General features: G+C 37.1%; 2 protein-coding genes across 3 annotated transcripts in view; one reads left to right on the top strand and one right to left on the bottom strand.

Moving 5' to 3' along the window:
- The window catches only part of LOC140140923 (quinone oxidoreductase-like protein 1), a 33,887-nt gene extending 18,445 nt beyond the window's left edge, over positions 1-15,442 (bottom strand). The window contains exons 1-5 of the mRNA XM_072162683.1: positions 15,424-15,442; positions 7,564-7,709; positions 3,921-4,071; positions 3,097-3,210; positions 1,672-1,805 (exon numbers count right to left, since the gene is read on the bottom strand). Of these exons, the coding sequence (XP_072018784.1) occupies positions 1,672-1,805; positions 3,097-3,210; positions 3,921-4,071; positions 7,564-7,674 (510 nt within the window). The 5' untranslated portion in view covers positions 7,675-7,709; positions 15,424-15,442. The remainder of the gene's footprint in view (positions 1-1,671; positions 1,806-3,096; positions 3,211-3,920; positions 4,072-7,563; positions 7,710-15,423) is intronic.
- A 408-nt stretch (positions 15,443-15,850) lies between these two features.
- LOC140140922 (intersectin-1-like) overlaps positions 15,851-27,107 on the top strand; it is a 99,168-nt gene continuing 87,911 nt past the window's right edge. For both annotated transcript variants that reach the window (XM_072162682.1, XM_072162681.1), the window contains exon 1: positions 15,851-15,995. The gene's annotated coding sequence lies outside the window, so the exon portion shown is untranslated. The remainder of the gene's footprint in view (positions 15,996-27,107) is intronic.

The following is a 27,107-nucleotide window of genomic DNA, read 5'->3' as shown; positions in this document are numbered from 1 at the left end:
TTTTTTTAAATGTTTAATATATTGCCAAATTTCATGTGTTACAGTCAGATACCTGTATACCTTTAAATCAGTTTTTTAAAAGTAACCACTATAGCTATAAATCAAAGGAACCTTCTGATATTCAATATTCTCCAAGCGGTGTAATTGAGCGCATGTTATGATTATACGAGCGTATACAGCTATAAATCAAGGATTTTGAAATCTTGGTAATTGTTTACTTCAATCGGTGTAAATTGAGCGCATGTTATGATTATATTACAGCTATAAATCAAGGATTTTGAAGTCTTTTGTTATTTGTTTACTTCTGTTGGTGTAAATTGAGTGCATGTTATGATTTAATATGTATTATGTACCACTATAAATCAAGGATTTTGAAGTCTTTTGTTATTTGTTGACTTCAATCGGTGTAAACTGAGTGCATGTTATGATTATATTACAGTGTTAAGTTTCTTATAATTCAATCACTTTGAATCAATCTGAAGGCAAACCAAATGTTATATTCACATTGAAAGCACGACTAACAGTTGGATTATAAAATAGATAAGAGAACTAAATTTAATGAGATACACAAGGGGTTTACAAGCATATAAAACTGAAGTATGAAATTAAAAGTTGAGTATAATGCGAAATGAAATGAGCAATGCGCTGCTTTTAAAATTATTTTGCATCCTGTGCCTATTTCTTAATTTAAACCCGCAGTAATTTTTTCGGGAACACGCTATGTATTAGATGCAAACTTCACTCTTCAACTCCTTATTTACAAAAAACAAGATTTTAGTCACTGAAATTAACAAATTAAAATGAAACATTTTTTGTTATCACAACTTACATTTTGTCCTTTCAAAAACCGAACAGCCTCAAATGGAATTACAGCTAACGACCAATTACAGCATTGCAAAAATAATGAAATATGCAAATATGGTAGCTGCACACTGATATCAGCATCAGATATAGGCACTGATAAACTACCTGTTATGTAGGTATTGATAAACTACTTGATATCAGCATTAGATGTAGGCATTGATAAACTACCTGATGTCAGCAGATGTAGGCATTGATAGACTACCCGAAATCAGCATTAGATGTTAGCATTGATAACCTACCTGATATCAGCAGTAGAAGTAGGCATTGATAAACTACCTGATATCAGCAGATGTAGGCATTGATAAACTACCTGATATCAGCATTAGATGTTAGCATTGATAACCTACCTGATATCAGCAGTAGATGTAGGCATTAATAAACTACCTGATATCAGCAGTGCATGTAGGCATTGATAAACTACTTGATATCCGCATCAGATGTAGGCATTTGATAAACTACATGATATCAGCAGTAGATGGGGGCATTGATAAACTACCTGATATCAGCAGTAGATATGAGCATTGATAAACTACATGATATCAGCATTAGATGTAGGCATTGATAAACTACCTGCTATCAGCAGTAGATGTGGGCATTAATAACTACCTGACATCTGCAGTAGATGAAGGCATTGGTAGAATACCTGACATCAGCATGCATAAAATGTACTCATAATGATCTAGCAATGTACGATCACAAAGTCAAGGTTTCTAGGAATGCTGTGTCCTTGCAATGCAACCATGTTAAAGCACTGACGTCCCTACTATGCTCATGGTAAAATGAAATATAAATTTTAGACATACTTACTGAAGCCCCATTGACCACAAATACAGTATCTCCTGAGATCATTTTGCCCATACACTGTAGAGCTGTATATGCCGTTAAAGCGTCTCCTATACAGGCTGCTGCATCCTGGAAGCTTACTCGCATAGGTTTCACAACTGTAAACAAACAAATAATACTGTTTTGGTCGCTACAATTGAAGACCGAATTCAAAAGACTAGTCTGCATGACATCCTGTAAACCACACTAAAATGCTGTGCTGCGCAGGTCAGCAACCAATCACGCTGCGCCTTTGCCCTGACATCAGACGCAAACTAGTCTTTTTAATTCGGTTTTCAATAATAGTACCATATTCATTCCAATAAGCGCCCAAGGCGCTTAACAAAGTCATTTTGGGTGGGCGCTTATTTTATACCTAGTTTACCTAATTTTTTCGTAAGGGGTGTTGAATAGAGACAAATTTATGCATGTTTTAAAAGAGTCCTGAGACGTTCTAGTAGCTTTTCTGATGTAGAAAATGTATTGTAAGTTTACACAGGACTTGTAGACCACCAGCTATTTCACCATATCGACGTGTATTTGTCACTTCAACATTGATGGTACCCAATAGCAAATTGGAAATTTCCTGGGTGGGCGCTTATTAGGACGAATACGGTACATGTAGTTTGATTTCTATTCCCCCAAAGAAATTACATAACACAATCAGTATGCATAATGATATCATCTAATTAACAAGCAATTTGATTGAGATGCACATAATTATGGTGCGATATACAGGTTATGAATACAGTATTCAACACAAACTTGGTATAGTGAAAACTTTTAGATAAATACTCATTTTAAAGTCACATTCATGGATAGTTTGTTTGGGTAACATAGTGTCGTCTGCTAGCCTTGCTTGCATGAAGACTGACAGAGTCCCTGGACAGGGGATTACCAAAATCTGATACAAGTTTGAAAAACGGTGGCTTTTTTCGAAGGGAATAAGCGAACTATGATGAAATTTTATCAGTTTTACCATTGAGCAATGACTAAAGGAGGAAGCAGGAAAAGTGATCCCGCCCAGGAATTGAACCCAGGACCTCTGGTTTACGAAACCAGCGCCTTAACCACTTGGCCACGGGAGCTTCATCATGATTAGGCAGACTGGGAATTCAATAAGCGGTCACTTAACCCTACCTCCTTCGTGCAAGTCAAACTCGTAAACCAGGTCCTGGGTTCAATTTCCAGGCGGGATCACTTTTCCTATTTCCTCCTTTAATCATTGCTCCACAGTGAAACTGATAAAATTTCATCATAGTCTGATACAAGTTGTCTCTCTTGACAACTGAAAACAAAAGTGTCCGTAATTACCAAACATGTGTGGGAAAGCGTGGTTTGTCCACAGTCATCAGTGATGGACCTCTGCATGTCGCTGTAACTCGCACTACAAATCTGATTGTAACTCACCTAAATCATACTCTCCAACCACGCAGTATTCAGCGCATCCTGAGCATGGTGAATCCAATGGTAAAACGGCAACTACTTCATCTCCTTTACGACAACTGGTTACACCTGTTCCAACTGAAAAAAAGTAAACCTACAGTTCTTAGCAAGGTTACTTTGCACTTGCCGACACATCCCGGGGCAGGGAAAGTGAAGTTAAAATTGTATGTGGTTTTCAATTTTAAAAGAAGAAAATGTGACGCAGATGGAATTAAAAAAGTAAATCTGATTAGCCTTTTCGAGATATGCCATACACAATAGGAGGGCAGTCTTCAATCTGCGTAAACCTGGCAAATTCAAAAGACTTTACCCACTTCGTGCAGCCCCATCCTATTGTGGAAAGTCTTGTTATGCTTGGTAAAAATCAAACATTTTAGTGACAAAATTGGCCATGCTTACTGCTGTCCCATTCAAAAGTACAGGAAGATCACCCACAGAATGGAGGTCTGACTTTTCCAGACATCCTATCTACATGTACAAGCAGTAATGGATGCTACCAGTGCTAAAATCAATGAATTTTTTAAAACAAATTAATAAATTCAGTATTACTGACTGATCAATTAAAAGATCGAACAAATTTTGGCTCCATTGGGCTATTTCGGCTAAAATACAAACACTCCCTATGGAAGACAAGACTGTAATCTTCCACACAAGGAGTGCGAATTTCAAATGGGTTAATACCTGAATGGGTGACTCCATTTAAAATCTACACCCCCTGTGCAGAAGATAAAGGTCATGTTTTCCATAGGGGTGTAGGGATTTCAACTTGTATAGCCCAATTGCCTTACCATGTGTGACAATTCCAGCTATATCTCTTCCCAATGGTGCCTTTGATCCATGAAGACCCAATTCTTGTAGTAAATCTATTCTGATGGTTGACAAGCCGCATGCTTTGATTTCTACTAACACCTGTCCTGCTTCAATGTCTGGTAACGAAGCCTGCAAATATAACATTGATTTGGATTGGTTACAAAGAGGGCTATATCATTGAGCCAATCAGAGCAATGGTTACAAAGCCCAGTAGGGCTGACGGGATAAAGCATATCCACAGGTATTTATGCTTGTCAAAAATTTCGCAAAATAAGGCATGTTTTCAGATTTTTCAAATCATGTGTTCGCGAAATTGTAAAAATGGGTATTTTCATCGAAATATCACTCCTTTTAATGCTTTCACCAGAGAAGCGATTCAATATTATTACAGGTCCCCCTACTTCCCGGGTCCTATTCAATTTTAACTTTAATATGATGATCCCGAATATGATCCAGTCTGCAGAATAAGCATCAATGATGCTATAAAACGCCAGCTGCGCCAGTGATATTCGTGCATTATACGCAGCCTATGCATTTCTACCAGAAAGGGTATATTATTTTAGAAATGCCGCTCGCCAGGCTTCCCAGTGCGTCATTGCGTCCAGACATGTATTTTACAAATTTGGACGCAAATTTTAGATGGCCGATCAAGTATTTTGCATCCATGTCATATGCATGTTGACGCAGACAAAACCGAAATTTGAATAAAAGGGGTACTTGAGAAAATCCAGAAATGTTATGCCAATATTTAGTGTTCATTGAAAAGAGGTGTTTGAAATTATAGTAATTGAAAACATCAAAAAAGGGGTTATTTTTGGCCACATTTTGTCCTTGATTTTGCATGAAAAAGGGAGGTAAATTTGATGAAAAATCATTGCAAAGGGGGTCTTTGAAAGATTTGGTAACTCTCATCCAACTTTTGTGTTGAGTTGGGGGCCGGGTAACGATGTGAGTAAGTATAAATGTGCATCGCTTTAGGTGTTTTGATGTTTTAGGAGACTGTTTAGGGATCCCAAACAATGGGTGCGTGACGGAGCCTATTTGCCATTATTTAGGTATGCTAGGTGAATTCAAATTTGCCATCAAACTGCATCATTTTACATATCAAATTAAAGTCATTGAGTAAAGAAAGCCAAAACTGAAAACATTTTTGTCATAGCACTTTCCGTAACAAAGTTACATCTTGTCAAAGATTGACTTTCATCAAAAAGATACTGCTAGCAAAATTCCCCAAAACGGCATTTAGGGTGTTTCTAGATCTTAGTCTCATGGCGATAGCAGCTTTTTTAATGGAACTGCTATCAAAATCCTCTAAAATTCCATGTGCGACTTGATTATCACCATAAAAAATCATATATTTGGATCAAGTGAAGTATAGAAAACATATTTATGTAGATTTCCTTCACCGGCCTATTGTCGAAAAAAAATCAAATTTCTATGTAAATATGCATTGTGTTTGGGCCCCGGTCTCGGTGAATTTCGCTGACTAGCAAATGGGTTAACTAAGGTTTGCCTGGGATACCTACATTATTGACTGTGTAATAATATTCCTTGCCCCAATAATATACATAACTTTTGTTACCAGTGTGTTATTATTTTTTGAGAAAAATGCCAAAATAGTCACAAATTTACCACAGGGGTGTAGTACCCCCTTAATCATTTTTCTTACTAAGGCTATTAGTAGGTATGCTAGGTGAATTCAAATTTGCCATCAAACTGCATCATGCTATATCAAATTAAAGCCCTTGAGTAAAGAAAGCCAACACTGAAAACCTTTTTTTCATAGCACTTTCCATAGCAAAGTTACATCTTGTCAAAGATTGACTTTCATCAAAAAGATTCAGCAAGTAAAATTCCCCAAAACGGCATTTCGGGGGTGTTTCTAGATCTTAGTCTCATTATGATAGCAGCTTTTTTAATGGAACTGCTATCAAAATCCTCTAAAATTCCATGTGCGATTGTCTTATCACCATAAAAAATCATATATTTGGGTCAAGTGAAGTATAGAAAACATATTTATGTAGGTTTCCTTCTTCGACCAGTTGTTTTAAATTTCTATGTAAATATGCATTGACATTGTCGGCGAATTTGGTTGACTAGCAAATGTGTTAACTAAGGCGAATGAAGAGATTTATACGTGTTGGGAATAGACATCAAAGGTATATTTTAAAACTGGTCAACAACACTCACTTTTTGAACCGAATATTTCAGAGAAACCATTCTCCGTCCTCAGCGGTGTAATGCATGAATGCTGTTGGTAGACTGACTGATGATTCTCCAGTGACAGTGTTTCTAGATGTTATTGACAATGTCCTTTTTGTCCTTTGTGATGGTGATTCTAGAAGAGAATCATATATTCTAGAAAGTTCTCGGCCCCCGTCCCTATTTAGGGTGGGGCACAAAACGTTCAAACCTGACTCATAGCCTATTGTTATAATGTCATCCTTTCATATTATGATAAAGTAGTCTTCGTAAGATAATCCCTTCAAGAGGTGAGCTCTTACAGGAAGTTTTAAAGGACTGCCGACTCTACGATTTACCGTTATAATATTGATCTTGAAGTTTGATATTTATTTATTTGTTTGTTTGTTTGTTTGTTTGTTTGTTTGTTTGTTGATTGATTGATTGATTGATTGATTGATTGATTTAAATTTATTTATTAGTTTAATTTGATTTTAATTGAGGCTTGTATTGTTTCTTTATGATTTAATATTTTTGGTATTCAATATTAGTTTTATTACCATTATCATTTATTCTAATTATCAATAGTTAGGCCTTAATATAGGCCTATTATAATATGCTCCGGTACTCTACAATGTTTATTTAATCTTTGTTTGTTTCATTTATTTGCTTATTAATTTTTATTATTTTTCAATTTATAAACTGAGTCTAAATCTAACTGAATTTATTTATTTATTCATTTATAAATTCATTTATTAATTTATTTATAAATTCATTTATTAATTAATTTATAAATTAATTTATTAATTTATTTATAAATTCATTTATTAATTTATTTATAAATTCATTTATTAATTTATTTATAAATATTAATTTATTTATTTATAAATATTTATTTATTTACTCCTTGCAGCCTTGTTACTTATAATATATTTGTACTTGAAACTTGAAAACTTTTGTCAGCCTGACTATGAATGGGTAGGCCCCCTATTGATTTATGGACAAGTCAATTGGCTACAATCTATTGACACACGATCGGTGGTGATCATGTCATCGAGGAAAAAATAATCCCACTTATAAATTAGGCCTATAATAACAATAGGCTACAAGTCAGGTTTGAACGTTTTGTGGTGGGGCTTGTCTCTTGTTTGATTTTAATTATTGGCTTCCCTCACTTTCCTCGGCAAAAACTGTCACTGGAGAATCATCAGTCTACCAACAGCATTACACCGCTGAGGACGGAGAATGGTTTCTCTGAAATATTCGGTTCAAAAAGTGAGTGTTGTTGACCAGTTTTAAAATATACCTTTGGTGTTAACTAAGATTTGCCTGGCATGTAGCAAGGACATGAAGGAAGGCTTCACTTCCATGGCTTCACTAAGGCTAAGGCTAAGCCTTCAGTTCAGCTGCTTATAAAAATATTATTAATTTTATACTTACGTTTTCTAGAAGTTGCGGCGTCTGCCGTTTTCCCTCTTCTCCCCTATCAATAATTACTGTTTTCATCTTGAAGTTTATTTCTTTCTCTTTGGATGGACAAATAACAGGCATTTATTGTGTCCCTACAAACTTCATCATATCATGACGTCCGCTGTTTATTTTGCGTAAAATCCGCAACTTAGTTGTACCGAAGAGCTTAAAACGACTGGTAACGAGACTATGCCCTTGACACAATTAAAGATGGATGCTGGCGGTCTGCACGTAAACAATAGCCGTGGTGGAATAAAAATGATGAAAAAAGGTGTTAATATTGCAAGAGTAACTACATTTTCGAATCGAAGGTAATTATTTGATCTAAGATATTCTTAAAATGAATCCGGTTTCATCATCAGTGATAAATATTTCCTGAAATTGTACATTACTTTGCACCCAAATTCTGTACTTGTTTCCGGAGCTCTGCATTGTGATTGACCGTGCTGCAACAAGGCAGTAGCAGCGGTAGGATTTTCAAATCTTTTTGTACTTTTCCCATGATTTTGGGCACTTGGTACACCTTCTTTTATATCTGATCTTGTATGCAAGTGAATAAAAACGCTCTCAATAGGCTGAATTAATGAATGGCCCAAGGTTAAAAAATGTCCTTTTTAAAAAAAATAATAAACGATTTCAATGGCATGCATGTATTTCTGAGTGCTATGCCATGTAAATGGGTATGTGTGTGTAAACGGAATTCGTGTAAACATGTACGTTAGCAAGGCCGTGGATGTACCTAGAAGTACCATATATTGCACAGAGATGCGCAATATTAAATATTATGACCGAGCAGCTGGCTTCTGTTGGGTTGAAGTAAGCTTACTGTCTGTGCGTCATTTGATCTAGAACTTGTCTACTATCCACGATGACACAGTGAGTGTGAACACTGGACAGAGATAGAGCATGGAACTATTAACTACTTCAGTCACTTAATCGTCGCCAATTTTCAAACACATTAAAAAATTCTTTATTAAGTTTAATGTTACCGGGGTACCGAAATTTATTTTGATGACATATCTGTATCTTCAGAGCAGCCAAAGTTTGCTCATTTTTATTTTATGAGATTAACCATGCTCACAATTCGCTGATGATGTGTCATTTGAGCAGCTTTTTCGGGGTGCTGTACCCATCGTGATCTGCATTGTTGTTTACTTCTGAATTTTCATTGCTAATGTGGTGTTATGCTTGACTGATTCTGACATGATTTGGAGATACGTAGCTCCAAAGCTCAATCCATAATAATCAATCATTGGTTTCTATCAGTGGCCTGTATTAAAGATAGACTTCTCGATCAAATGTGTTATGTGTGTGACATGCGTTTATAGGCAAATTTTTTTTATTGTTTTGCCCTCAACCGTCCGACCCTAAATCCTGAAAAATCAGGGTCGCAATTTTTTTTTTTTTGAATGATGAATTTTACAGATTTGTTCAAAAACTCAATGTTTTTCACTTAAAAGTAATATTTTATTGAAAGACTAGTCTTTAATTGATGTCTAACAGGTATCCAGAAGTCAAAATTGACAAATGTCCACTAATTGAAAAAGCATTATTTAATATTTGAGAAAAAAAAAAAAAAGAAATCCGACCGTCCGACCCAAATTTCCCACTTGAGGGCAACACAATAATATTTTTTTTGTCTAATCATGATATTATCATGCAATTCATTTCAAGTAGGCCTACTTCACCCCATCATCCCAGATTCCCCATCCTAGAAAATGTGGGGCTGTAAGCTGGGTTTACATACATTTTTAATTAACAGGAATTAACCTGTTGTCCTGTTGGTGCACTCTAGGGGTGGAACTTGTAGCATGTTGGAATATTTCCAACCCTATACAACCCAGGGATTGGCAATGGTAGAATGCACCCTGGTAGTCTAGCTTCAATTTGCCGGGAATTTGCTCACCAATAGCTTTTGAGGCTAGAAATTGATGAAGAACGACACCATAATAGCAAGGGTAGTTCGGAAATAACGATGGGGTCATCGCATCAAAACTGTTGCTAAAATTGCACTTCAACTAAATTATAGACTGTTCAAAATAACCAAAAATTACTAGTGCCATCATTTTCCCACATTCCGCGGGATAGGTGGTGACGAAAGTACTCAAAACTCACTAAAAAAACACAGCGAGTTGGTGCTCATTGCTTTTTAATAGAAATGATGGACATCAAGATTGTGTTGTTGAAATTGGGAATAGGCAGGCTGCTTTTGCCTGTATGGTCTGTCATTTTGTTCACTTTTCCTCCACGATTCTTCAATTTGTATACTCAAATGCGACAGAAATAAACCTATGTAGGTTTGTCAGTTGAGCATTTTTCTTGTGCAAATGACCTTAAAATACCTGTAAATTTTAAGATCTGTAAAAAATTTTCAATTTTTTCACTTGCTCCATTCATAGTTTTTTTTTTTTTTTTATAAACACACCCAAGACACAAAAATCTAGGACAGGCCTGTAGAACAGGGTTTTTTTGTCACCTAAACCTAGCAGTAATGTCAGCTTAAGTATCAAGTTAATCAGTGATTCATATTTGTAATTGATATACACAATAACAACTTTCAGTTTAAGCTTATTTACTAATTTTTTTTTATTTTCTTTTATTGCTCTATTTTCACAGAAAAGAACATGGATGTTCAAGAGAAACTGAGCGAAGATATGTTGTTCCATTCATGAAGAGGGTTGGTGCTGGTGTACATTGTGACATTGTCATCGCATGATAACGACACATCTGGACAAGGATGTTATACAATGATGTGCAAATCATGTTAAATTTGCTTTATTGCTTGGACTTTCTTAAACACAAACAATAATGTTCCAGCTGGTGTTCCCGAGGTCGAAAGGGTTCAGAGGATGCTCGAAGTTGAAATGGTCTCCAATTATATGTCATTCTATGATAAATCAGAAAAATAATAGTTTGCACTATGTACATGTATCCCTATTGTGGCCGCCAGGACAGGTCCATCATCCCCAAGGTACCTGACTGGTACACACAGAGTACCTACACATTACAATGCTGTACTGCAAAAGTCAAGTACCGATGGTGAACCTGTGCAGTATAGAGGGTATGCAATACGACGTCACTCATGACAGAGTCATCCTCATTTAAATAAAATTCTGTCCTCCATATAAGGTGCCACGGGGCAAATCGCATGATAATACATTAAAACAGGTGATAGGTATGAATGGATGTGGAATCGATCTAGAGACCTGTCCCTCTGTCATCTTAAGCTATTTTAGAACTGTCCTCCAACATGGCTGCCATCTCAATTGTTATACCGTTCCGGCTGGTTTATTGCATACACTCTATAGGATGTTTTGTTACCTTGGTAACACATCAAAAATTCAAAAAAGGATAATACACATCGAGTCTTATTGAGTTCTATAATTTAGTCAATTTGAAATTGATATCAAATTGGATAAGAAAGCACCCTAGATAATTAAAAGAACTATTCTCTTTGTCTGCAAGAAGACCAATAAGGGGCTGAGCAATAATTATCAGCTCCCCGGGGGGGGGGTAAAATATCTGAACGGCTCGCCAAAAATCGCTTGTCTCGGCCCACCAAAAATCGCTTGCCCCCCCCCCCTTTCGGCTCGCCAAAAATTTCTTTCCCCAATTTTACCCTCCCCAGGGCTCATAATTATTGCACAGCCCCTAATTTGAGATCATTTTCATCAAAATCGAAACAAATTTCATTTTCATTAGACCTATGACGTCACAATGTTACTCTTTTGCTCGTAACTCTATGAAGGTCTAAACAAATTGTTTGATTGGCATAAAAAAAAAAAAAAAATTAGGGTAGGTCGGTCAATAATTTTTATTTTGCACACATTTTAAGCTGTAAATTGCGTATGATAAAGGTCGTGGAATTTTTTTAATTAATTAAAATTTCTTTGCAAAAAAAGTAAGAAAAAAGTCTAGGGTCAGGCTTATTTCTAGGTCGGTCGGTTAACCGCCAATCAAACAATTTTTTAGGCCTAACCGTACATCATAGGTATGTCAAAGTATACTTTTTCTGAATCTTTATTGCCAGAGGAGGATTACGATAGTGTAGGTTTTGAACAGGATTTGTGTAATTTTAAAATTGACCCTATGTGGAAAGTTCAACGACCTGTTTCTTTTCTTATGACAAAAGCTTTCACCATCCAAATATGCAGTTCAAATTGATGTAGAATACACTATGCATGAAGAAAATTAAATATGTTATGAAAGTGTAACAAACTTCTGGTGAATCCTTACTTTGTCACACTCTGCATCACCACTCTCATCAATCATAAACATACACAACCATATTCATATGGCCAGTTATTGTGTAGCCATGGATAGCTGAGTTCAATACTGCAGGACTATTCCAAGCTGGAGAAGCTGTGCAATAACTTAAGAGTAACTCCACTATAATAATACAGTAGCTTGTGATGGAGTAGCTGTGGAGTAATTCTGAAGTTATGGCATGGAAGTTACCAGCTTGTAGCCCTGCAGTAACTCTGCTATATATGGGCCACTAAAAAAAATTGGATAGTACTACTGTCTGTTCAATTAGCTTAGATTCTTGTATTTTTAAGATATTTGAAAAAATAAAAATTTGTGGTCAAAGTCATCAAAAAAATGTGTTAGTATTGTTAGTGTGAGATGTATAGTTTCAGAGACATGTTTACTTTAAAGGGGCATTTCGTGCGCATCGCCCCCACTTTTCTACGGTCCAACATCATTCCATAAACCATTTCACAATTCAGGGACTTTGCTACTTCATGAGACATTCCACAAATAAAGTTCGCAACCAGGATCAGCCCCAGAGTTTAGTATGTTTTTCCACAAGAGCATACTAGGCACCGCCAGGGTTCGAATCCGCAGCCTCTCGTACCATAGTCGAACGCCTTATTGATTGAGCTAACTTGACTGCTCCAGACATATTAATTAATAATTAATTTTGGATTTATAAAGCGCCTTTCTCCAGAACTTAGAGGACTCAAAGCGCTGTAATTTCGCTGCAATGGTGAATCATCACAATCAGATTGCATCAACTAGGTTGCTGCCGAACGGCGCACACCAGGGTTCGAATTCGTTTAAAAATTTTGCATAGCAGTTTTTTGGTTAATTCATCATAATCAGGATACTTCCGTATAAAGCAGTATAAAAAGTGCTATACAAATTCAAAATTGGGTAGCAGTTACGGTACTTCAAAATATGGAGCAAACTGCTATGCGATACAGCCGAATTCGAACCCTGGCGCACACCTATCCGCATTTAGATTGTAACATACATTGTGCAGCTCCCCAAATTCCATTGGGTGAAGTTTTTGATAACCAAACAACTAATCACCGATTTTTGTGATACAGGAGGAAACCGGAGATCCCGGTGAAAACCTGCGAGAGCGAGCATGGAATCGGGATAAACCAAGTGCACATGAGTCCTTGGGCCGCGCTGGGGCTTGAACCCGAGACCTCAGTGGTGCAAAGCGAGGGAACTACCGCTGCGCTAACTCGCCCTCCCTAGGTGAAGTGGGAAGTGATTTTGGCAGACCTTTTGACAATTGACCACCCTGGGGTAGATGATGATTATGGCACCACCCCTAAGCTTTATCAATAAGCCTACTCAGTGCTGCCGACAAGGGGGTTATGGGGGTGCCTGTAAAAAATAAAGAAAACATACCTTAATGGGCAAGGTTAATGGGGCCATAAGGGACTGTTCACAAACATTTGTTAGGGGGGCCTGATGCAAAAGGGGGGGGGGGGCCCTGAAAAATTTTGACCCTCCTAAGGGGGGGGGGGCCTGAAAAAAATGACAAATTTTCCGAGAAAAATGAGTTAAAATGCTTTTCTATGGGGTTGACCCATAATTTTAATGCCAAAAGGGGGGGGGGGCCCAAAAATGTTTCGTGATGAATTTTTTTTTGCATCAGGCCCCCCCTTACAATTGCTTGTGAACGGTCCCTAAAAGCACAGAAATTGGCCCGGCGTTCATTTTACCCAGCAGTGGCTCTCGGCAGCATGACTGGGCCTACTAGGTTTATCTCAAGCATGTAGGCCTACATCATGCATCATTCATGAAAATCATTTTCATGAAATTATGTTGATGAAGGTTTACATGAGGCCTATCTCATGATAGGCCTACATCAACATCATTTCATGAAAATTATTTTCATGAAATGATGTTGATGTAGGCCTACATGCGAGATAGGCCCTAGTCATGCTGCCGAGAAATGCTTCAGTTTTCAGCAGGGGTCAGTGTTTTCCTTAATCAATAAATCATTTTTAATATACTTTATTATTTATTTATTTATTAAAATTTAATTATGAAGGTTTTACGTATTCCCCATATACCTGCCATGCCGGGCTGCCATGAGATTCACAGCTAGCGTCCCGGCGCGGGCTAGCGTGCAACGTGGGCCGGCCAGTAGGCGTAGTTTCTTCGTGATTAAACAACAGCCTGCATTTTAATGCTGTTCAGCGTCGTGGCGTGTATTTAAATGCCATAAGGGGTGGTGCAATAATTATGTGTACCCCGGGGTGAATTATAGGGGGGCAAAGATTTTTGGCAGGCCAAAAGGGGGGGCAAGCATTTTTTGGCAGGTCGAAAGGGGGGGTCAAGCGATTTTTTTTTTTTCTAAAGGGGGGCAAGCAATTTTTGGCACAGATATTTTGGGTATCGTTTCTATATTACGCCCTAAAAAGGCGTAGGAAAGCGTTACGAACACGTTAAAATATGCAAAATTTCCTGCTCGCTGCGCTCGCATTATATCATATGTTAAGACAATTTAAGGTTTTAAATTGGGTTCCCCAAAATCTTGCATGTGTAAGGGGGGGGCAAAGATTTGTTTGGCACGTCAAAAGGGGGGGGGGGGGGAGAGGTTTTTTGGCACGTAGAAAGGGGGGGGCAAAGGTTTTTTAGCACGGTCAAAGGGGGGCAAGCGATTTTTGGCAGACCATTTTGAGAATTCACCCCGGGGTACACATAATTATTGCACCACCCCTAATAAACTGTAATATTTAGAGTTCAGTATGTCATGCAGATATTTTTTTAAATAATACTCAATCTCTATTTTGGCATCTGAAAATGTACACATTTCTGTTCCATATACGACTCTGGTTCCATACTGCTCTTCCTCGATTAGCTAGCCAGGTTCGTGTCACATGTCATGTCATGCTGACTTGTTTGTAAACAAACCACCTCAGAAGGGGCTAGTTACAGATAGGCCGGCCTACCTGTGACGGATTTATAATATAATAGTATTAAAGTTCATACATTTCAATGAAATTATTTCATTTCAAATTTAATGGAGTGGATGAGGTGGAAATATATCAACATAGAACTTATTAATATTGAATTCCGAGAAGTTAGAGAAAATCATGGTAGAAAAAACCGGTAAATTCAATTTTCCTTTAAAATACGAAATCGACCTATTGAGAAAGAAACTAAAGGTTCAGTGTATTTATCAAAGGCCGTTGTTTCATAATAAAATATTCCAATCAGTGGGATAACCTCAGAAAAATGTAAAATTGTGATCAAAAAGGTGATTTTTATCTTATAATCAGTGTTGACATGATAAAATGTTGCATATTTTGAACCCTTTTGAATGAAGTGAATTTAATATTTTGAAGAGCAAAAACAAAGAAAAACCATTTCTAACTTCTAGGAATAACGTTTTAAACAAAAATAATATCGGGTTCAAGTAATTGGACACAAGATATTGAAGCTTTGGAAGGAACTGTGACCAGGTGCGTCTTGTACGGTATCGCGATAATGGTTGAAATTTCCCGCCATTTCCTGCTGTAAATGCCGTGCTCATGCGCGAGCGCGTACAACTAAAATGTCATGCATAAACACCGGTGTGACATGTACAGATCCTTGACTTGCTTGTTATTGTATTCGCAATCCCACAGCTTTTTTCATGTGTATAATTTGAAGCGAAGGATTGTGCCCTCTGCTTATTTCGTTATGAGGTTATTGACATCAGGGTCAAATGTCAGAGGTGAAATGAATTTTACGAGAGGTACATACTGATTTAAGAAACAGATGGTCATTGGTCAATATATCTTAATACATTTTTACCTTAAAAGATGTGATAATTATTTTTATTTTGGAATTTAATAGATTAAAAAGTATACGTTAACATTTATGAACTATAAATTTAGCATATTTTAAAACTATATAGATAAATAACCTAGATCTATGATTAAATGATAATTTTCATTTCCTATTTCATGAAGTTTATCTTGCCAATTTGGCCAATCAGATTTGTCCTCTTTTGCAACACCTGTTGTATTGGTGGGCGAGTCCTGTGCAGTGTAAGCTTCATCTACACCCATTTTATCGAAGGAGAAATCGCAATATTGCCTTGTTCTACGTTTTAATCGGCAGCAAGAACTTATATTCATGTAGATTTATTTCATAGGGAAAATATACTGGTAAGTTTTGATGGCCGTATAGACTGCGGAACTCAGTCCTCAATGATAGTCAGTCATTTATCTTTTGGTCGTTATATGACTATCATTTGAGGGACTGAGTTGTTATAATATATCTTCCGAGGTGCAATTTCAGACAATAGCTGGGGATTAGTGGGGCAGAGGTTATCTATTGAATCCTTTCATGACCACTGAAGCATAGTCAAGTCTGCCAAGGACACTCGACACAAATTGAAAGACCATTTGAACTCTCGACAAAAGAATGCATGCATGTCAGGTCATCGACACCAATTTGGTGTTTGTTATGACACAAATTTGGTGTTTGTTATGCACCTCGAAATATGTACCTTAAAGTCTGTATCTACAGTTGTAGGTGTGATGAGAGTGAGACTGAGACTAGAGGCAAACCTCTAGTCTTATAATATTTACAGTAATTTCATGGCCAAACTGGAACACTATAAACGCTAGTGGCTCCGCGTTAAACACGCGCGAATATAACGCGGTACAGAAGAAAGCATACACGCGCCTTACATTGCGTACACGCTTAGTACGCTACATGGACGCAACGCGCATGTTCCAGTTTGGCCAAGAAATTACTGTAAATCATGAAATATTATCAAGGCGGGGTTGACAATGATTCGCCGATTCTCCGAATTTGGCCAAATTTGCACGCTACGGTATGCTATACAGAAATTGCCGGGAATCACAAATTTGGTACCAGCATGGGCGCCGCCATCTTGGGAAAAGGGGGTGCTGGCGACCGTCGACTCGACGGTCGCCAGCACCCCCGAACGCGTCCAGCAGCTCCCAGCACCATGACTACGTGTAACAGTACGCGTTCCCGACTGTCAATCATCAAGGGTCAATCACCTCGAGCTTGACAACGATATCTGAATAGACTATTGCCAAGTCTTACGTGTAGGCGTGAAATTAAGGTTAATTTTTGTGATTGAAACAGTATTTTTCTTGTATAAATCTTGGTCTGGAGAGTGGGATTGTTGGTCGATTTGATGTATTTAATAAATTAAGTTAATGGATGCGCTAAAAATATTATTAAAAGTATTAAAAACAGCTATTCAACATTTGAAAAAATATGTTGTTGCAGGCTTGAAAAGGTCTAACCTTGGTTGCAGCAAGCCGTGATTTTCACGGGTAATTTTATTTCTTGAACGCGGAGCACGGGCGCGATGCAGCCGGTAGAAATCGCGGTAGTGTTCCAGGCCTACGCGATGGCAGGGTAATGGCGGCATCCATAGTTTTATTACATTTATCTTCGAGTGACGCTTCCCAATCTTTATTTATTCCCTGATATTATAGTTGGACACATGATTTGCTAGTCAGCCAAATTCGCCTACACCAGGTAGACTGCGGAACTCAGTCCTCAATGATAGTCAGTCATTTATCTTTTGGTCGTTATATGACTATCATTTGAGGACTGAGTTTAGTACAAGGAACTTATTATACGATGTCCTCATTCACAAACTGATACTATCTGTCCATCGTATAAGACTGTTACCGCACGGCAACTGGTTGAAGGAATATTACACAGTCAAGAATAGGCTCCATCATTTTTTTGTTCTGATCCCTCCCAGTCTCCCAAAACATCAAAAGCGTTGCACTTATACTTACTTAAGACTGTCCTTTTTCATATAACACAGACAAAGTAGGGCCAACTTGCCTAGAAATGGTCAAATTTCCTATGTAAGTCCCATATCACATCGTTATCGGCGATCGAGGTTTTTTTTTCTGAAGTTTGGTTGGTACCCACCAGCGTCATGCATGTGACGTGACACAGCTAAAATAAGCGACCGGGAATCGGGGATCGTTAAAACGTCAACAAATTTCAAAACACAGAAAGCAGTAAACTTATTGGCGAGCGGTCCGAATTTTGAGCCATAAGTTTACGTGGTGAACTAGACTGAGTTGTTATAATATATTTTCCGAGGAGCAATTTCAGACAATAGCTGGGGATTAGTGGGGCAGAGGTTATCTACTATTGAATTCTTTCATGACCACTGAAGCATAGTCAAGTCTGCCAAGGACACTCGGCACAAATTGAAAGACCATGTCAACTCTCGACAAAAGAATGCATGCATGTCAGGTCATACGACACCAATTTGGTGTTTGTTATGACACCAACACAAACAAACTTGTCCCATTGGCACTGTACAACTCAAAGAATAAAGGAGCTGTGGTAGCTGTGTGGCACCATTTACATGTGAATTATATTTATGCCAAACAACCACAGAAGCTAGCCAGATCAACCAGCATAAACAGCGCCCCTCATTAAAATGACATCACATGACATTCCATTCACCTCTGCATTGGCTCAATGCATACAAAATTTTCAAAACTGAAGACATGCAAGTTTCATTCTTCTAGAACTCGAGTTAAAAATTAAACTGGGGGTCCAGGTATTTCGAATCTAGTAGATGAAAGTTTAGTGTAAATGCCTGTGTGTGAATTTGTGCTGCCCAGTCCCATCTTCATGTTGCCCGGAAGCAATATGCGCACGGATTTTCCCCCTAAATTTTCAGATCCCATGCATGTGATTGGTCAGTTCTGTGCATGTGATGAGTGCATGGCTGCATGCATTCAGTGCCAAGCTAATTTGCATATACCTTATAGTTGTGTTAGTAGTTTGTATGTGACCAATTTGGTGTTTGTTATGCTCCTCGAAATTAGTACCTTACAGTCTATGTCTGTACACTGGGGCCCAAACACAATACATATTTACATAGAAATTTCAAACTTTTTCAAGAACAGGCCGGTCAAGGAAACCTACATAAATATGTTTTCTATACTTCACTTGACCCAAATATTAGTTCCAGTAACTGTAACTCGTCATACCTAGAGGTCCGTAGATGTCAGTATGTTTATGATAAAGACTGAAGTCTTGCTGGCAGGACTACCCAAATATATGATTTTTTATGGCGATGAGACACTCACACATGGGATTTTCATTTGCTGAAAATGTACAAACATCAATTTAATGATTTTCTTGACAAAACGTAAGATTAATGTTTCAAAAAAGTTACTATCAAACAATTTTTAAAAATTATTAACAAAACGTATTTATTAATTGTTTGCTAAACATTTTTTTAATTCATTTAATATACATTGCTAATAAAATATGTTTGTCAAACAATTGCCGATCACAATGTTTGTCAAACATTAATAGTCAAACTGTTTATAAATGGATAAGGAGCCAAACGTTTGTTAAATATTTTCTGTTTGGCAAACGTTTGTGATCGCTAAATGTTTGTCAAACGTTTGGCGAAATCGGCTATGTACATTGTAGAAACATCACCGTAATGCTGTTTTGGGGAATTTTGCTAGCAGAATCTTTTTGATGAAAGTCAATCTTTGAGAAGATGTAACTTTGCCACGGAAAGTGCTACAATGTATGGATGACAAAAAGGTTTTCAGTTTTGGCTTTCTTTACTCAAGGGCTCTAATTATATATAAATTGATGCAGTTTGATGGCAAATTTGAATTTACCTAGCATACATAGCCGATTTCGCCAAAAACGTTTGACAAACATTTAGCGATCACAAACGTAAACTTGACAAATGTTTACGAAAATGTTTAACAAACGTTTGGCTCCTTAGGCCAACGGAATTAAAGTAGTAGATTTGCGTCCACAGCCCGCATGCTCCAAAACCTACCGCATATTTTTTCATTATTTACAAAAAATTTCATTATTTACCAGAAACAAGAAAAAATGGCTTTCAAACATAAAATCAGCAAGTTGATGTATATTAAATGAATTAAATTTATGTTTGGCAAACAATTAATAAATACGTTTTGTTAATAGTTTGTAGAAATTGTTTGATAGTAACTATTTTAAACATTTATCTTACGTTTTGTCAAGAAAATCAAATTGATGTTTGTAAATTTTCAGCAAATAAAAATGTTGACCAAAAATTGCATTTTTGACCAAAAGTCACATTTTTGACTAAGAATTACATTTTGAGTTTCATTAAAAATCACATTATTTTGACCAAGAATCACATTTTTGATCAAGTTTTTGGCCAAACAATTACATTTTCACCAAAATGCACATTTTTTACCAAAAATCACATTTTTGACCAAAAATGTTAAAAAATCCTATTTTTGGCCAAAAATCATAAATTAAACGTAAATTTCAAAACGTTTGGCAAACAATTGTAAAACAAATAAAAGATGATTAAAATAAAACGTTTGACAAACATTTTGCACCATAAACATTTGACAAACGTTTTTTAAAAACGTTAGATTAGTGTGTGGCTCCTTATCCGTTTATAAACCGTTTGACTATAAACGTTTGACAAACATTTGCACAAACGTTTGTCAAACGTTTGGCGAAAACAGCTGTGTACCTATTAAGCATGGTTAGCTCGTTCACGTAGCGGTTCCGTTGTCCCACTGGCCTAAAGTTAACATAGATTGCATGGCGATCGTAGTGTTATCGTCAGAGCACCTCGGACTATAGCATGGTTGGTAGCATGACTAGCACAGCATTCGTGATCATACATGATCATCATCATCATGCATGCCAGTTGTCATTCATTGCATTGGTTGTATGGAAAAATTAGTTAATTCGTGTACATCGTGGAACATACATACTCTTTGCGTGGTTGTGCATAGTAAAATAATTATAAATAAAAGTACAGTCAGTGATTTATAATTGTGCGCTACGCCAGGCACAATGCCTAGACGTTGTCGTTGACTTTGATCCACAAGCCTCAGGGCAGGCTCAGCACAGCTGTTGTACACAGATAACCTCGCTAATACATGAATATGGACACGGAGTTATGGAGTAACAAACGTAGTAGTTGAATGTTCCACGGTGTACACAAATTAAATAATTTCTCTATATATAGTAAGTAAAAGTAACTACAAATTTCGAACGTTTGAGGACTTGTTCTCAAGTTGTAGGAAGTGCCAAAACGGTGCCCTACAGGCTACAGTGTCAATGTTTTGGCAAATTTGCATTATTTATAAAAATATTCACTTTAGAAACCTGTGTGTCACTGATGTATGTCGTCTGTGATTGCTTTTTTTCATCATATTTTGTTGTGAAAATGATTACAAATGTGTAATTTGCAATCATTTATGGAGCAACGCCCAACGATTTCTTTGTACCGCCGGCTAAGTATGTACATGAATGCACACATCAAAAACACAGTACACATGCATATTCTCATTTTTCTTCATCAAAGATGCTAGTGATGATCATTTTTTTGCAGACACTTTCGATAACAGGTAACTTCCAAACATCATAGGGTAGAATCAATAGTTGTAATTTGATATGCCTAATAGTGAGGTGCAGGCAGAGAACATATCTTCCCACAATGCATTTTTTTTTCAGTATTAATTTTTTGTACTGATTTGCTAGACACATTCACAGTTCCAATATCTGTGTTCACAGTTACCTCAGTGAATACTGAATAGAGCACATCCAGATCTTGCAAACTATATTTCTTGACTATTGACCCATGTTTAGCCAGTCAATTCTCAACATGAAAACAAAGGAATCCTGTACAGGAGTAACCTGGAATGTCATTTCCTGTAATTAGTTGATGTGTCATGTTACAAAGGATTCTGCGAACTGCAGGCCTTGAAAATATGTTTATTTCCTGGCAAGAGAGATTAATTTACCCCCAACTTAGCAGGATTTCCCACCATTTTCTTATGTATTTCTAAATCCAGAAAAGTAAAATTTGCCTCCAAATGACCAAATTTCCTAGCAAGGAGATTGCAAAATTGCCTACATTCTCTTAGGTGCAGGGAGAGCAAAAATGAACTCACACAGGCAGCAATATTGTATGATTTCCAAAATTCAGATTTTTACTCACCCCTGCCTGTAAGCGCCTCCAAAATGAGCACATACAAAGTACTGTACTATCCAATCAAGGACGTGCATTCCTTCAGTGAATCGGCATACCGTGGACATACAAATGCACACTATGAGTTGGTACCACATGATTGTGTTGCAGTATTGGGTGTAAAATAGTAGCAATACAGTAACAAATGTGACCATTCATCTCAAACCGCTTGTAAAGTCTTTTTTTTTCACAATTTCATTTGTTGCATGAACCATATACCAATCAGCTGTAGATTGTGAGGACACATCTGATATCAGTGTGTTATTGTCGGGTGGAAATGTTATTAAGAAATGGGGCTACCATATCGCTGACAGCCAGTGGACATTTCTACATTAGCTCCATATGACTCGCCAACCAAGGGATTTACACAAAGCAAATAAAGCAATGAGTGTTTCAATTGCAGTAACCAAGGTTTTCATGAATTTTTGGCCCCCACATATATGAGGGGCTTATGTTATCATCCAGATGGTTGTTTGTTTGTTCCCTTGTTTGTTTGTTTCTTTGTTTGTTTGTCCGGGCGGAAGCAAATTCATTAATCCACTCTCCAGCTTAAACGCTATCACCGATCAACTTCAAACTTGGTACGGAGGTAGGGTATGGTGGCCTCATGTGCTGTATAGTTTTGTGTTGCATTATTAGCAATGAGTGTTTCAATTGCAGTAACCAAGGTTTTCATGAATTTTTGGCCCCCACATATATGTGGGGCTTATGTTATCATCCAGATGGTTGTTTGTTTGTTCCCTTGTTTGTTTCTTTCTTTGTTTGTTTGTCCGGGCGGAAGCAAATTCATATCAGCTTAAACGCTATCACCGATCAACTTCATTATTATGTCTTCAGAATCTTGCATCCTATACCTTTGTACATAACCTGGCTGTCTGATAAATTTGTGTATCGGTCACCTGGAGCTACATGTACAGGGTTTTTTCATATCTGTAGCCTCTTCATATACTTTATGTGTAAAAGTCTCTTTTGGTGTGATTTTTTTTGTAAATGTGACAAGCCATGACCAAAAATCACATTTTTGACCAAAATCACATTTTTGCCCAAAATCACATTTTTGACCAAAAATCACATTTTTGACCAAAAATCACATTTTTGACCAAAAATCACATTTTCACCAACAAATATATTTTTGACCAAAAAACACAAGACAAGCCATGACCAGAAATCACACTTTTGACCAAAAATCACATTTTTGACCAAAAATCACATTTTTGACCAAAAATCATATTTTTGACAAAATATCACATTTTTGACCAAAAATCATATTTTTGACTAAAAATCATGTCAAAAATCATTTTTGACCAAAAATCACATTTTCACCAAAAAATATATTTTTGACCAAAAAACACATTTTTGACCAAAAATCATATTTTTTAGAAAAAATCACATTTTTGTCCCAAAATCGTGTATTTTACCAAAAATCACATTTTGACTAAAAATCATGTCAAAAATCATTTTTGACCAAGAGTCGCATTTTTGGCCAAAAATCACATTTTTGACCAAAAATCATGTTTTTTTACTAAAAATCATGTTTTTGACCAAAAAAAGATTCTGAAGACATAATAATGATAAAATTGGACGGATAATCTCGCATGATACCTGAATTTATCAGTCTCGCGAGAGTTTTCAAATATCATGCTCGACTTCGTCTCGCATGATATTTGAAAACTCTAGCTCGACCGATAAATTCAGGTATCACACTCAATCCGTCCAATTTTATATCAAACTTGGTACGGAGGTAGGGTATGGTGGCCTCATGTGCTGTATAGTTTTGTGTTGCATTATTTGCATATTTATGAATATTAATGAGCTTATTAACATATTTTGCATACATTGTCCTTAATAAACTCTGCAGCACAAACACAGTCACAGATCAATTTCAAACTTGGTACAGTGATAGTATATGGTTGTCTCATGTGCTGTATACTTTTGTGTCGCATTATTTGCATATTTATGAATATTAATGAGCTCATTTGCATATTTTGCCTTCATTTCCATTAATCCACTCTCCAGCAATCACCGATCAACTTCAAACTGGTATTGTGATAGTATATGGTGGCCTCATGTGGTGAATAGTTTTGTGGGGGCCACCTTAATTACGAACCGCGTAATTCTAGTTATTAAAAGTCACCACAAAGATAAAAAACACACACAAGTTCTCAAGTTTAAAGATTTGTATTTTTATTTACAATAAGTTAAAACTTACAAGACTTGGCACCATCAAAACTAAAGCAAAACATTTTGTATGTTTGAGAGAGCAAATAAATAGAGAAGAAAAGAACAATGGGATGGTGTCTATGTTTTCCTCATTTAGAAAATATCTATTGTGAAAAAATAACTTTTTAATCTGCAGGGGGATCATAAATATTCGTGAAAATGAAGAATGTGTGGGGGGGGGGCAGAGAGACCCGCTGTATATTTCCATTCAAATTTTCAGCAAAAAAAAGGTGTTTTTTTTTTCATTTCAAGATAAGGATTTAAAAAAAAATGTATTTTGCATTCGACTTTTTAGACCTGCTACAGGCCCAAATTTTAATATTTTTAAGACACTTTGCTCGAGTCAATCTATATTTGATTTTTTTCATTTTGTGAAAATAAAATTTAAATTGGTCACAAAATTGTACAATATATTGCTTTGCAAAGTAAGTGTTCATGTCCAAACAGATTGGAATTCATTGTTCTCATCATTCTTGATCAAGTCTTAAGTTTTGTTGTTGTTGTTGTTGCCATTATTGATCTCAAGCCTGTCTGCGAGTTTTTTGTTCTTTTAATTTCTTTGCTCTGCAATTTCCCTCATTGGGATATTCTCTTCCTGTCCTCTACGTTTACAACATGGACACTTTTCTTTGTCAAATAGATACCCAGACAAGGTATACAGAAATGGATTGAGGGTGGAATTAATTGGCAGCACAATTGTTGCTATCCAGGCATAAGCCGTAGGGCTTACTTCAATCGCACCAGCCTGGACTAGAATTGATACTATCCCAATTGGTACCCAACAAAAGAAGTCTGTGAGGACAAGAAGAGACATTTTCCTAGCCATGCGTATTTCTTCCTTCACTGTTTCAGAGCGTCCAGAAGCTCTGCTTGTTTTCCTAGCAGTGACAAAAATGGCTGTGTAACAGAAACCCACAATCAGGAAACAGACAAGGTTGAGACCTGTAAACATGGCAATTGACAGGTACATGGACACTTCACTATTTTCATATGTATTCTGTGATACTAGCTCTGAAATGGGGTCATGAATAAATTTTTTACGTTCTGTGATGATGCTGACATTACTTTCATTATAAAACTTTAATTGTGAAATAGGAAGCCCAACACAGACCTCCGACACTGAATAAATTCTAGAATTTAGTCCTGACAATACATAGCTGGTTACACTAAAACTTAATGCCACCAACCAGAGCATAACTACTATAAAACGGGCTAATTTAGTGCCCAAGCGTTGACTTCCAAATGGGTATTTTATTCCCAGAAAACGATCTATGCTTACTAGTGTTATGAAGAAAGCTGAAGCTTCACTGGATAACACAGATAAGGCTCCTGCAAACCTGCACAACGCACTTTTTCGCCAGGATTCAGAATTTGATGGGAAAAAATCTTTATAATATGCATCTACTGAAAGCAAAATAATCAAGTATATGCACATTATGAGGTCAGATATCGCGAGGTTTGTGATGAGCAAAAACTGGACTTTATTACTTTGCTGTCTATTCTTGAATCTGGTAAAAAGAGCCGATATATTTCCAAGAATGCCAAAGACACTCATCATCCACATAATAATGCGAAGGAAGTCAAAGGTCAACATGCGCGCACACGTTAGAAATGGAGAAGATGGTTGGTCACTTGTACACTGAATAGATGATGCATAACAACATGTTCCAGGGCTGGTAGCAAACAAGTTAACACTTTCATTTAACCCTAAAAATACTTCACTGTGTATCCACAGCAGTGGGTTTTCTTTCAAGTTTACTGTTATTAAAGAGGTGCAGTTTGATAGCATTGGAATTTGATTAAATTTATTTTCAGAAAGGTTTAAATACCTTACATGAGTCAAGCTGAGAAAAATGTTTTCTGGAACAAAATGGAGCTGGTTATGATTAAGAGTCAGCTCTATTAGCCTGGTTTGGTTTTGGAATGTGTCAGGGTGGAGACTGGATAGCTTATTGTAATGTATCCACAGTGTGTCTAGGTTCATCAATGATCCAAAAGCATTGGGTGCTATCTCATGTAATGTATTGTTATTCAGGTATAACTCCTCCAGACTTGTCAGACCTGCAAACACACCAGGCTGTATCTCATGTAATGCATTGTTAATCAGCAGTAACACCTTCAGACTTGTCAGTCCTGCAAACACACCAGGCTGTATCTCATGAAATGCATTGTTATACAGTTCTAACCTCTCCAGACTTGTCAGTCCTGCAAACACACCAGGTTGTATCTCATGTAATGCATTGTTATACAGTTCTAACCTCTCCAGACTTGTCAGTCCTGCAAACACACCAGGTTGTATCTCATGTAATACATTGTTATACAGTTCTAACAACTCCAGACTTGTCAGTCCTGCAAACACACCAGGTTGTATCTCACGTAATGCATTGCTACCCAGGTATAACCCCTCCAGACTTGTCAGTTCTGCAAACACACCAGGCTGTATCTCATGTAATGCATTGTTAATCAGGGATAAAATTTCCAGACTTGTCAGTCCTGCAAACAACCCAGGCTGTATCTCACGTAATGCATTGCTACTCAGGTATAACCTCTCCAGACTTGTCAGTCCTGCAAACACACCAGGCTGTATCTCATGTAATGCATTGCTATACAGGTATAACCTCTCCAGACTTGTCAGTCCTGCAAACACACCAGGCTGTATCTCATGTAATGCATTGCTATACAGGTATAACCTCTCCAGACTTGTCAGTCCTGCAAACACACCAGGCTGTATCTCATGTAATGCATTGCTATACAGGTATAACCTCTCCAGACTTGTCAGTCCTGCAAACACACCAAGCTGTATCTCATGTAATGCATTGATATGCAGGTATAACCACTTCAGACTTGTCAGTCCTGCAAACACACCAGGCTGTATCTCACGTAATGCATTGTTATTCAGGTATAACTTCTCCAGACTCATCAATCCTGCAAACACACCAGGCTGTATCTCACGTAATGCATTGTTACCCAGGTCTAACATCTCCAGACTTGTCAGTCCTGCAAACACACCAAGGTGTATCTTATG

The sequence above is a fragment of the Amphiura filiformis genome, chromosome 19 (assembly GCF_039555335.1).
Source record: "Amphiura filiformis chromosome 19, Afil_fr2py, whole genome shotgun sequence".
Classification (NCBI taxonomy): domain Eukaryota; kingdom Metazoa; phylum Echinodermata; class Ophiuroidea; order Amphilepidida; family Amphiuridae; genus Amphiura; species Amphiura filiformis.
The sequence above is the reverse complement of the archived record's forward strand: the minus strand, read 5'-3'. Positions and strand labels throughout refer to the sequence as shown.